The 13,098-nt window shown below is 38.0% G+C and overlaps 1 protein-coding gene across 3 annotated transcripts; it reads left to right on the top strand.

Moving 5' to 3' along the window:
* Positions 1-710: 710 nt before the first annotated feature.
* LOC109043823 (alpha-glucosidase) lies at positions 711-12,621 on the top strand. Of its 3 annotated transcripts, XM_019061142.2 has the most exons (11): positions 711-1,329; positions 1,741-1,898; positions 2,735-2,914; positions 3,515-3,672; positions 4,733-4,861; positions 6,317-6,546; positions 7,125-7,320; positions 8,256-8,499; positions 9,044-9,239; positions 10,292-10,432; positions 12,260-12,621. In XM_019061142.2, the coding sequence occupies exons 2-11, from the start codon at positions 1,745-1,747 to the stop codon at positions 12,453-12,455; spliced, it is 1,824 nt and encodes a 607-aa protein (XP_018916687.2). In that variant the 5' UTR covers positions 711-1,329; positions 1,741-1,744; the 3' UTR covers positions 12,456-12,621. The 3 variants fall into 3 exon arrangements, with proteins under 3 accessions (XP_018916687.2, XP_018916688.2, XP_018916689.2); XM_019061143.2 differs by lacking the exon at positions 2,735-2,914 and having other exon boundaries at positions 1,141-1,329; positions 12,260-12,620; XM_019061144.2 differs by lacking the exons at positions 711-1,329; positions 1,741-1,898 and adding an exon at positions 1,907-2,044 and having other exon boundaries at positions 12,260-12,620.
* Positions 12,622-13,098: the final 477 nt, after the last annotated feature.

Genomic DNA, 13,098 nt, shown 5'->3' with positions numbered 1-13,098 from the left:
CTTAAAAATATGCTCACAAAGAAATAATTATTTCTCGCATAAGTTCGCACGTGCTGATGGCTAGGGCATAGCAACGTCGTCAATTGGATTGTATTTTTCGAAAAGGAACCAAGAGCATTTCTATGTTGCCAGGATTGTGCAAATTACATTTTTTGCAATGCATTTACTGAAATCATGCAAAAAATTAAATTTACACAGGTTTTTCGTCTTGAATTTATAGTTTATTGAGATTAAAGATAAATCTTGTTTAGATTATCAGTTCATACTTGCAAGATAAAAAAGTTGCACAATCTTAGCGACATTGGAATTACTCTTGGTTCCTTTTTGCAAAATACAATCCAATTGAAGCTATGCTCATACGAAAAACGCCGATGACGTATTGTCTCTGTATCGATTGAAGTCTTGTTAGTCACTTTTTAAGGTGGATCTTCACGTATAATGAAACGTGTAACTTAAAGTCCATCTTCCACTTTTAATGTGTGAACTGTGTGGGGCGAGATGGTATATAATAAAATGTTTAGGCAAATCCTCGAGAAATTAATTAATTTGTATTGACACCTCGTGGGTATTTTATAATTTTCCGCAACAATCCTGACAAAGAAAAATTTATTTTATTTTATTTTATTTAGTACATCTCTTTTTTCTTCTCTCCTCATCTGTAATCGAATGTGTGCACTCGAAGATTTCGGATACTTGAGGGGTTTTCTGACGGCTGCAAAGTGAAGCGAGTTTAAAAATCATCGCTAATCTATATGCATACTCAAAGATATAGGATGCGTCAACATCACAGTGCAATGTACTTTCTATTACTCGTGAATTCGAAAAATTTCTTCGAGAACTCAAAGATATAGGATGCGTCACCACCACAGTTTAATGTCCTTGCTATTACTCGTGAATCCGAAAAATCAGGTCGAGATAAGATTTTGTCATGTTGTGCGCTAATAGTCTTGCTTTGAGATTCTTGACCCTAGATTAATTTTCTACGTGGTTTTTTGATAAGTTTGAAGCAATTTTCATTCTCACAGGCTTAATCAGTTGCCACCTTCTTACGCGTGTAGGTATGCTTTTTAAATGATCGTTCAAATAGGAAGGTAATGATATCAGTTAGAAGCGACTCAACTTGCTTCGTTGCTTCGTTCCAAGATATTCACACTTCACACATGACCTCTGAGTTTAAAAATTGAGTGTACCTCATATTTTAATTAACTATTAATGTGACTCATATATCGTATAACTAATATATTTTACTTAAAACTAAGAAAGACATGCCAATATTTCAACAACATTGTAATTAGCCAATCCACGCGATTTACACCAATAATTAAAAGCGTAAGTTTCGATTAATTTTCCTGACATTAATGACAAAAATGAGACAGGCCTTTTGATGAAACGAAATGAATCATAGGTGCACAAGAATTTTAGGGCCCAACGAAAGGTCGTGCCGACTCGAATGTTTGGAAAAGTCAAAACTTTGATTAATCGAGTACTCGTGTGCCTTACACAAAAAAAAGTATGTTTAAATTTTTCTCATGTCCACATGGCTCCACTACTTTATCCAACTTCATACCGGGGGGTTTTTTTTTAATAAAAAAAACCTGTTGACATGTTCATGCTTTGGACCTTTCAATTCAAGTCTGATTGGGTATGTGTGTCCACAATAAATTAGGAAGCATTGTTAAGGTTATAAATATGGACCGTCATTTTGTCTTTTTTACCAAAATTATTCTGATGATTTCTTAGGGAAATGAGGTTTTTGCATGCAATAGTAGTGTTGATTGGGATTATTAGTACTTCAACTGCGTATAGAGACCTGGACTGGTATGAATGTATGCTCCAGTATCAAATTTACCCACGCTCATTCAAAGACTCAGATGGAGATGGAATCGGCGATTTGCGAGGTAGGCCCAAAAAGTTCATATGTGCATTACTTTTTGTGCAAGTACATGTTAGTGTGCCTGTGTAGGTAAGACATAGCCGATGCTAGAAAGCTGTGACACTTTTTAACTGGCCTGCGATTTTAGGATTTCGTGAAGCTTTCGCGGAGGTAAATTGGCAAATACTCCAATTGGATGCTAAAAAATAACTATGTTAAATGCAAACTCTATATACACATATTTCATTTTAGTACAAGTTTGTGAAAGCTTTCTGATGAAAAAAAAAAAAAAAAAAAATACTCCAAATGCCCCACTTTTCCAATCTTTTCTCTCTGATCTGGATCATTGCAAAACTTACATTCTTCAAGTAAGCATGTAACATCACCCAAAATATGTTCCAAATAAGATCTCTTTTATTTTATCTGATTAAGAAATTTCATGCAGCATTCCTATGTGAGATAAACACTCTCAAGAGTTTTTACTTGTCTATTTTTAACGAGGGAACAAAGTTTAAAAATTAAAAATCTAGAAAGGGTGAACAGCCAAGTGCTTAAAATAGAAATCTGTGTATTTTAGAAATGGCTACTGAGTGAAACACGTCGGTTTTTTATTCTCTCCATGCGCAAGCTCTGAACTCGATCATGTGACTACATTTAGTTCTTTTAGACCGCTTGTTAAGTTTAAACATCGACCGTTTCTCATGCTGAGACGCAATTTTTCATTGGAATACTCGAGGACTCACTTGATTTCCTGTAGGATCACTCTATTAGGAAATATTCTGATTAAACTATTATCTCCTGATTTCATCTTTTCTGCTGTCGTTCAACAAAGAGATTAAGAATACAAAGTTTTCTTTCAAGGGATCGTCGAAAAACTGGATTACTTGGTTGATCTCGGAGTGGACGCAATTTGGATTCAGCCTTTTTACCAATCCCCGATGCGGGACCTTGGTTATGATGTCTCAGATTACAGATCACCGGATCCCATGTTCGGTTCAATGACAGATCTTGAGAACCTGATCAAAGCGGTAAAGGAGCGAGGTATGATCTGATAATTTATACCTATTTTGCCCTCCACCCTCCTCCTCTCTTTCCGCCCCCTTTTTCCCATTTAAATAATAATTTTACCATTTTCTTCACATTTCAAATCCGTTTTTTCCCCCCAACTGCACTTTTGTTTCAGTTTGACGGGATTGAAAGTCATGTACTTAAAAATGGCAGGAGGACTCACGTCGACGGTGAAACTACCAAACCACGTATCTCGGTTTGCGACGTCGCAGACTTCCTGTCATACTTTATTTTTTAAATGAAAAACTACTTAACGTCCAGTCTTGAAAATTTCTGTGATTTTTCCTCTTCGCGCGGAGAAAATTTTGTGAGATTTTCAAGGACTGATATTGATTTGGTCTACTTCAAAAAAATAAAATGCGAGCGTAGATTTTTAAACACCGCAAACGAGATACGTGGTTTGGTAGTTTCACCGTCGACGTGCTCTCCATCGGCAATCAATTCCAAAATTACCATCAAAATCGTATATCTTAAACATATCTTCTATTAACTATCCAGTCCAAATAATTTTATTATCTACTTAAACTCCAGGAAACAATTCAATTAAAAAAAAAGTGTACTTATTTACCACAGGGCTTAAATTGGTCATAGATTTTGTGCCAAATCATTCCAGTGACGAGCATGAGTGGTTTAAGTTGTCCCAGGAGGGTATGGCTCCATACAAGGATTACTACGTTTGGGCTGATGGGCGGATCATCAACGAATCTTACACGGATGTTCCAAACAATTGGGTAAGGGAGAAAATGTACTATGTAACTGCAACTTAAAAAATTAAATCGTTGAAGCTTATTATTTGGATTTATTTAGGTAATCTTTCCTGATGGGGTGAAAAAGTTGTGAAATTCACGATTCGAATTACAAAATTGAATCTCTTGACATTAAGGCAACATTTTTCTCGAATACATGAAAAAAGGTGAGAGCGAAAGAAGAAAAAAAGGAAAAAAGAATAAAGATGAGAGATGACACGCAAAAAGCTTTAATGCGTGAAAATTAATGTAGCCGTCAGCGGTCAGTAGTGCTTTCGAGTAAAAATTTTAAATTATTTTGTAATTAATCATAATTTTTTAAAGAGGAAAACATTTAAAGTAACCAACTGATGAAAGTTCCCAAATGAGAACGCGCAAAGGCGGACCCAGACACCTCGGACGGGGGGGGGGGGGGGGCGGCGTAAAGGGGATTCAGGAGCCTCCCCCAGAAAAGTTTTGACTTTTTGAAGCATTTAATATGTAGTTTGAGTCAATTTCGTCATGAATAATTATCTGATGTAAGCATCTTTCCTTTTTTTTTCTTTCGTTTCGTCTTTTCTTCCTTCCTTCTCTTTTTCTCTCCTATTTTTCGGGTGAACCGGATCCACCTATGAGAGCGTGCATATTCACCATGAACATACTACATGTTACGTCACAGATAACCTTCAAAGAAACCCTAAAAAAGTTTTCTGTCGAAATCTGAATGTGTGATTTTTTTATCCAACTCGACAAAAATCGATCAACTTAAAAGTTCATCCCGATGGAGTAAGGGTCACTTTTCCCGTGGGCGCGGTCACCGATGTGCCCTATTTCCAAATGAACTTTCAGTTCCGTCGACGATAATGTGCCAAGTCTGCATCAAGTCTGGAAAACCCCTTGATGGCACCATTCATCGCTGTTGGAAAATTATAGCAGAGGAGTTAGTGTAAGTCATTGCATCAATCCGAAGAAACGTCAAGCGTCATCATGATCTAAGTACCACCATATTTTTGTTTTGCCCAGCTCTCAAGTATGTGACTAAAATCACTCTTCCCTGTTGTTCCAGATAAGTCTTTTCGAGGGTTCGTCTGCATGGGCATGGAATGAAAAACGGAGGCAATATTATTATCATGTTTTCTCAATCAAACAACCTGATCTCAACTACCGAAACACGGCACTCCGCGAAGAAATCAATGTAAAAATAACGAGATGAATCGTAATAGTTTGTCACTATATAAGCGTGTGAATAACACAATTTACTATTAAAGTGTGAGGAATAACGCTTAAACTTTCCTGATTTTGTATCAAGATTTTTATGAGAAACGTCCGATGAAGATGTAAAGAGAAGAAAAACTTGGAATAAATATATTAGTGCTCTTAAGGACCGTTTAAAAACATCCATTCAAAGGAAAATGAGATTCTTAACCGAAAGTACAGAAAAGTAACCCTGGTAAAAATTGGCGATAGGAGCTGCGTTTCAAAATACCATAGGAGTTCTTATAGCAGACTGAAGAGGGCGATAGAAAATCATATAGCTGGCTGTAGAAAGCGGAAAAAATCATATGGCCGGCCTACACGAAGCGATAAAAAATTATACAGCCGGGCTATAGTTCCTATCGCCGGGCTTTACACTTTATCGCCAGGCTGTTGCTTTTTCGCCATCGGCTATAAGAAATTGTGTAGAAATTCTTGTGCTTTGTAAATCCTTAAGTTTGTACGGAATCACCTTAATATTTACAAAACGCACATTATATTTTCCTCTACTACACATTTTTTTCATCAATTAAAATGAGAATAATCCATACAGAGTGTGCAAACATTTCAAAGTCATGAATTGAAAAACGCTGACTCTGCGAGATTAAATATTGGAGCGGAGCGGCGCGGCGGCGCACTGGCGCCTACAAACCTAACAGGGATACTTCACGCATTGCGCAATGCGTGGAGTATCCCAGGTTTGTAGGCGCCAATGCGCGTTCAGCGCTGGCTGCCCGCCCGCCGCGCCGCGCCGCAGTGTACCGCGTCGCTTGAAGCAACTATATGTATTTCACACCAGAGGTATAGCACAGTATCATACGAAATTGAAGGCGTTTCAACATATTAGGAATGGCAGGCATCCTTCAAAAGTACGGAGCTTTCCTCGCAAGTTAAATTAAGATACTGCGGCCCAAAAAGAGAGCGGTAGTCCAAAAACTCACCAAGTCCTAGCATCCGTACCTAATTAGTAACGTTTAGCATACACTTTATCGCCAGGCTGTTGCATAATCGCCATCGGCTATAAAAGGCTATAAGAAATTGTGTTGCCGGCTATAGAAGCTATTGGAAATCTTACAGCCGGCTGTAGGTCCATGGTATTTTGGAACAAAGATTCTAGTGCCAATTTTTACCAGGGAAACGAGTCACAGACAAATATAAACTTTAATCCAAGGAATTAATTCTATAAATTATGATTTCAAAATAAAGCTAAGTGAATTTTTCGAGTTTCATCAAAAACTGCAGAGGATATTACTCGTGTCCGTGCATTAGTTTCATGATTCTAATCTTGGTAAAATTCCGTCAGTATATATCAAACTTAATTACCCCGAATGGTAAATTAGGAAAATTCTCATTTTTCAACTGTCATTTTGTCTAATAATTTCTCCTGTAAATTTAGAACATACTGAGATTTTGGCTGGAGCTGGGGGTAGATGGCTTTCGGATTGATGCTCCAGGCTGGCTCATGGAGGCACCGCATTTTCGCGACGAGCCCCTCAACCCTGATGGCGACAAAGGTTTCATGGCTCTTAATCATGTATACACGATGTTTCAAGAGGAAAATTTTGATTTGATTCATGAGTGGAGGATGGTTCTTGAGGAATTTAAAAATAAGGACGGTCATACAAGGTACACCACTGCTTATATTCTTGACACGTGCTACAAAAATAGATAAACGTGTCTCAGACTTTGGATACTGGTGTATTTGGATCTCCTGATAGTCCAAAAAGTGATGAAAATAATTTGAAGACATTCTCGGACTCATAGTCGCGCAAAATACATCTGAATCATTCATCTTCAAGCTACAGGAAGTATCCTTTTTTGGCCTTTTCTCTCGGAGAGCGGCAGGAAAAACTTTCCACGGCATTTTCTCGGATCATCCCAGAAAACTGATGGAAGGTAGGAAAAAATAGAGGTCATTTTTGGACTCAGGAGATCAAATCACACTCGTGACATAGGTCTGGGACATTTTTCACCTATTTTTGGTGGCATTGTGACTATCATGATACGCATCATGTTATAATCTTGACATATATTAACTGTCTTCCCTATCTTGGTTAAGCTGCATTTGTTCCAAGTTCTAATTTTCCTTAATTGTAAAGCTATTTCCTTAAAATTTTAAGTTCTTCTCGGTGCACGGTCATTACCCGAGAGCATAAACTAAGCTTCATATCCATTCTCCATCGCCTATTCTTTTTATTTCGCAGACTCTTATCTGTGGAAGACTTCAGCGTACCACAATTTAAAGCCAAGTATATGGGTAATTCGACTTACTTGATGGCACAGATGCCGTTTAACTTCATGTTTGAGTTCAAGGATTACGAAGAAAACGCAACGAATATAAATGATTCCATACAAAGTTATCTCAGGACTCTGCCTGCGAGTGGCGTCCCCAACTGGGCAGTAAGTATTTTTAAGGAAGAAAAAAGTCGATCGAGTAATCGGTTAAGGCTTCGGCTAGAAATCATTTTTCTTTTTTTCCCCTTTTTCTGTGACTTTGCTCCTTTCATCGAGCCATGACATCGGAGGTAATACCCGGGTAATATACCGTATTCTCGTGGAATACATACGTTGGTTGCTTATTTTTAACATTTCGATGTGTTTTATGAATGGCCCTTTTTGCGTCCTCTCGTTTGGTACTAAGTAACGATTTTCGTTCAATTTTGGATATACATTATTGGCAACATTCTTGCTAATTTTCACTGATTTCGAAACGAGGAAGAGTTAATTTAGTTTATGGAAATTTTTCGGCACTCTCTCTTTTCTTGGAAAAAAAGAAAACAACTACCAATACTGAGTGACAAAAATTGAAAATTGAGTTATTTTTGCCCATCCATAAAGGATTTTAGCAGCCCTATCAGGTCAGTGCCCAGCGCTCACGTACATTGCATAGGTACTTTTTGTGCCCTTGAGCGTACATCCAACACTCAATCATAAGACTTCTTGGATTTCAAAGCTGCAAGTTTGTTGAGCTGGAATTCAAATGAAATTCTCGTTAAATTTAAAAAAAAAAAAAAAACTAGAACTTTCGCTCAAGTTTTTTATTCAGGCGCGTTTCGGCGACCACTCGGGCCAGCACCATTAGCTGAATTCATCATCATCAGCTGAATTCATCATCATCAGCTGAATTCATCATCATCAGCTGAATGGAGATTATTGAAAATTTCAGTTTTTCTAAAATTCGTGCATTACATTCACACACTTCCTCTCTTCATTATCACTAAATTCCATTTAAGGCAATTGGATTAAACAGATTTTTCATTGACTACATTATTGTGACAAATAGCAAACTAGACTAGAGAACTGAACTAACTATCGAATTTTTCGTTACTATGCAGTCAGAAAGTCACGATTACACTCGGATACCAACTCGCTTTGGTGCAGAGAGCGTAGATGCGTGGAATATGCTGCATCTGCTTCTTCCGGGAATTCTCAACGTCTATTACGGAATGGAACTTGGTTTGGAAGATAGTTTCATCCGACAGGATCAGCGCCAAGATCACATCGGAAGAACTCAGTTCGACACCACGACAAGAGATACCTCTAGGACTCCAATGCCGTGGGACAACACCAAAAATGGCGGTAACAGTTTTAATAATTTGTTCACGTATTGAAAATCGTTTATGAAGGATATAACATGAGAATTTTGAGATATTTTGTCCACTCGAAGTAAAATATTTTTTGACCTATTTTGTAAGAGGTATATTTTAAAATTTTACCAAATGACACATGCCAAGATGATCTATATGTAAGCCTGAAACAGTAATTTTAATTTTCTTTCTATCTACAACCCCTACCAATGTAAGAGAACTCTTAGGAAAATTTCAGAGTTGCTCGATTCTTTGAACCGAGTAATGTGCCGACAAATTACTGACTTGCTTCAAGGGTGTGAGCGCTCTGTGAGGCGAGAACGCAAGAGCCTCCATTTAAATACATTTATCCAAAAATTCACCTGAGACTGAACCCAGTTTTAGTTTGCATACTTTGTTTAAATTTGTTGTTTTTTTGGGAGGGGGGGTGTTTAGTTCGAATAGTTAGTAGCCCTGTAAATTCTATGGTCTTCTGCCACTATATCCTGTAACTATAACATGCCGTAGCCTCGTTAATAATCAAATAAATTACGCAGGGTTCACAATAGCTAAAAAACCTTGGCTTCCCATCCACTCAAACTACGTCTACAAAAATGTGAAAAGCCAACTGGAGGATCCTGAAAGCCATCTGAACACATTCAAGCGGTTGGTAAAACTTAGAAAAACAAATGTCATCCGTCACGGTAGATTTGACACCTACGTTTTAAGCACGTGGGTCTTCATGTACACCAGGTCAGTTTCAGCGTTTCTTATGTTTTCTTTGTCTTGTTTAAACTGATATGGGCTGCTTCATTGCTATAATATCGTACTTATCTGTATCTGGTAACTACTTGGGAGCTACCATACAAGCCACCAAAGTAAAACAACATTCTTACCACGGATGAACTTTCAAAAACGTGATGTCAACAGAAAATCACCTTTCCGAGTGTGATGTGACTCCCCTTTGTTGCAGTACTGCATGCGGGCAATAGTCCACTGGTTAGATTTTTAAAATGTTTTACGTCGAAAATCGCCATGAGTACGTGCATTTCATGTCTGAAATACCCCTCCGAAAAACACGGCTCACGCTTGTATCATGTGTTTTCAAATACATATACCGAGTCCGTCGCCACATTTTTCTTAGTCGTGGCCAATCAGCCCCGCAGGCTGATTGTTGAGATTGGTAGACAAAGCTATAGACGCAGAATACAGAAAGGATATGGAGGGATCCTATTGGTGAAGCGGATGGTTGGACAAAGAGGAGGGGGGTAATTATGGACTAACTAACGGCAATCCACGAGAGACCCTTTAGTTAGTCCATATTGATTGTGGATTTTTTTTTTTTTTTTTTTTTTTTTTTTTTTTTTTTTTTTTTTTTTTGGAATGAGTGAGACAAATATTCACATAAGATTTTAATGAAATCAAACTCTAGGTTACTATTTCTATAAAAAGTAAGAGGAAGAGAGAGAATAAAGGAGAAGAAAGAGTAAGGTGACTTACAACATCGCATTCTGATATACGCGTTTTCCGACTTTAGCATTGGAGTTATTTTTGGGGTTAGATCTAATACAGATTCGCTGATAATAATCCTAATACTAATTCCCATTATCATGCTCATTGCTAATGTTTATTCCTCATCGATCCTTCAGTTAAACATTTGCTGTGAATCAATAAGATTACTCTTGAAAAGGACGTATAATTTGTATGTTTACAAAAATGTTTATTTATGTATTTTATGATAATTTCCAGCTAATTCAAATAACTAATTGTAAAAAAAATGCAAGAAGAGGGATATTTTGTTTCAGGACACTGGAGAGTGAAACGATAGCCGTTATTATTAATCTTGGTACTGAGACAGAGCAAATCTGCACAAACGATGTGGCACAAAGTCTACCTGCCATAATGACGGTCCACACGTCTAGCCGCAATTCTGACTACAAAATAGGGTAAGTTTTCCTGATAAGGAATTAATGTTAAGATTTCTAAAATTTACTTTTGTAACTAACACTTTGATGATCCCTGCATGAGAATACAAATTATTTTAAATGTGACCTGGAACAAAATAATTTTGACGAAGAATGAACATAGAGAAGCCGAGGAGTCCCAAAAAAACTTTCTGCGCCCTAAAATTAATCCAGAAAAATCCAGATTAAAGTGCATTCAAGTTACCTATGAGAGTGGAATTTACACAAGATTCACAGAAATAATGATGCAAATAGAGAGGTGAATACAATTTCTTTTCTAGGGCTGAATTTTCCATTTATCTTTGAGCTAAAGTAAAGGAGTGTGCTATTTATTTCATTCGATTTCATTTTTTGCCATCGAAATACAACTCCCTAATTTCCTAAATGAGATATGAAGCACAGGGCCGGATTTACCTACTTGCCGCCCCTTCTCATTCGTTTCGAAACATCGGTACAAACCATCATGTGAACGTGCCGGAGGAGGAGGAGTGCATAAGACGCGTTTACTCGTGTTGGACACATTTTTTGAGATAGCCCTGTCAACCCTAGCAAAAGTTCACGGAACTTTACGCAAAAATTAAGTTCCGTGAACCTATCTCTGTGTGGACGAGGCCTTTCATTTATATGAGAAGAACGAAAAAATTATGAAAGAATAAACATGAATGTGGTTTAATGATTTTAATTTCCGCCATCGCACCAACCGCACTGTGTTTGGCACAATGCGTGAAGTATTCATGCACTCTTGTAGGCGCTATGCGGTTCACGCCAACCGCTGATGACCGCACTGCGTTTGACGCAATGCGTGAAGTATTCATGGAGTCTTGTAGGCGCTAATATGTGTCTCATGCTGACCAGCGCGCCGAGGGATCCTCCTTTCCATCTCTAGTCATCGTCATCATTGCTCTCTGCGCCGTGCCGTACCAGGCCAAATTCCGTGTTTGGTTTCTCTCTCAACTAGACTAATGAAAGGCGCTGTCTCTTGTATCACCGAAAGACGAACAAATTAAAAATTACCATACTTTAACTCTCAGGAAATGAGAGATTTTTTCGCCTTTTCTAGTTTGTAATTTTTTCAGATCAGATCCGAATAAGATTTTTTCTTGATACCTACATTTGATAAAATTGCACCATTTTGCCGCTCACTAAACTTGCCGACATGGACCGCGGCCCATGTGGCCATACCCCCTAAATCCGGCCTTGATGAAGCAATCAACGGTGAAATTGCAAAAACACGTACCTATATCGGTTTGTGACGTTACAGATTTCCTGTTATAATTTATGTTTTAAATGAAAAACTACTCGCCGTTATTCTTTAAAACTTCCCTCATATTCCTCCTCTGTGTGGAGAATGCTCTGAGAAAATTTCAAGCAATAGTGTTGGTCCGCTATCCTTTGGGAAGATAAAATGGAAGCGCATAGAGAAAAAAAAGGAGGTGTTTGCATTTCGGGCATCTTGGGATTTTCTGATGACAAAGGTCGGTACCGCGACTTCTATCATCGATTTCCTTGGAAATGGTGTAGTTTATGGAAAAAAAGTTATTCTGTATAAAGTGTTTGAAATTATATCATGAGTTGATTTCAGCAAAAAATCGGACGTTATGGTCCGTTATTCATACTTCGGATTCCAAATTTTGCTGGCCAGGTTGTACCACCACGTCACGGGGTAAACGATCCTCAAGATGCAAACACCTCCTCTTTTCTCAATGATGGGAGCGCAGATTTTGGAACAATGCAACACGGTCCTAATTCTTGTCTTTCGTTTAAAAAGCCAGCCGTCCTTAATTGAAAACAAATGTTTTTTGTCAACAGGGATGAAGTGACCCTTTCCTCAACAATTGGACGGCCATGCTCTGAACTGAGACCGAAATCAGGCCTTGTCCTAAGCAATTCGAATGCTAACACGTACTCTCGTGGTTGCAGCATTTTGTCGAGTTGCGCAATAAATCTAGTTGTTTTTGTTACGGGAATGAGCCTCTCGACAAGAATAATTCACTCCATTATATAACATTAACATTACATTACATTTACATTAACTCCATACTTATAATATGTGTTAATTTATGCATGTATTCATCCAAATATGTATTCATAAGTATTTCTCCATGTATTCATTGCAAAGTGTGCATTACTCGATTAAATCATTTCTGCCCTCCTAAATCTGCTTTGTGTGTTTCGTTCAAGAATCGTGCACCCCCCCCCCCCCTCCCAGACTACGTGCCTGTATTTGAGGGGTTTAGCACCCTGCTTATATGATGCGAATTTTGCATCACTTTCATATCCCTCTTGTTGTTTGAACGCTATAATAGACTCCGGAGTGAAATATACACCTAATTTCATTCCAAGTCTCTTAACAATGAGTTTGCGTTTTCCTCATTTTGATCCGTGCCCTCCTCCAATGTCGTAGTGGCCCTATATCCTACATAATTTTTGAAGCAGTTCTGAAATATTACGAATGTCTTTTTTCAAAAATCCCAATGCAAACAGATCGCTTTCGTTTAAACATGCCCATTTAAGAGCTAGAGTCTTAGCTAGAGTCCCTTTATACTGAGAGTCAAGACAACACCCTCTCATGGACTCCATGACATGGAGTCACAAACGGGAATAAAGATTACAGAAATTGAACGTTTTTCGTAATCTTAGATCGGCCC

This window comes from Bemisia tabaci, chromosome 3 (assembly GCF_918797505.1).
Source record: "Bemisia tabaci chromosome 3, PGI_BMITA_v3".
Lineage (NCBI taxonomy): Eukaryota > Metazoa > Arthropoda > Insecta > Hemiptera > Aleyrodidae > Bemisia > Bemisia tabaci.
The sequence above is the reverse complement of the archived record's forward strand: the minus strand, read 5'-3'. Positions and strand labels throughout refer to the sequence as shown.

Bases quoted from the DNA above. Each gene is read 5' to 3' on its own strand.
- LOC109043823 (XM_019061142.2), top strand. From the start codon at position 1,745: ATGAGGTTTTTGCATGCAATAGTAGTGTTGATTGGGATTATTAGTACT. The intron at 2,915-3,514 runs GTATGATCTGAT...TATTTACCACAG, and splicing joins CAAAGCGGTAAAGGAGCGAG to GGCTTAAATTGGTCATAGAT. The intron at 7,321-8,255 runs GTAAGTATTTTT...GTTACTATGCAG, and splicing joins GTGGCGTCCCCAACTGGGCA to TCAGAAAGTCACGATTACAC.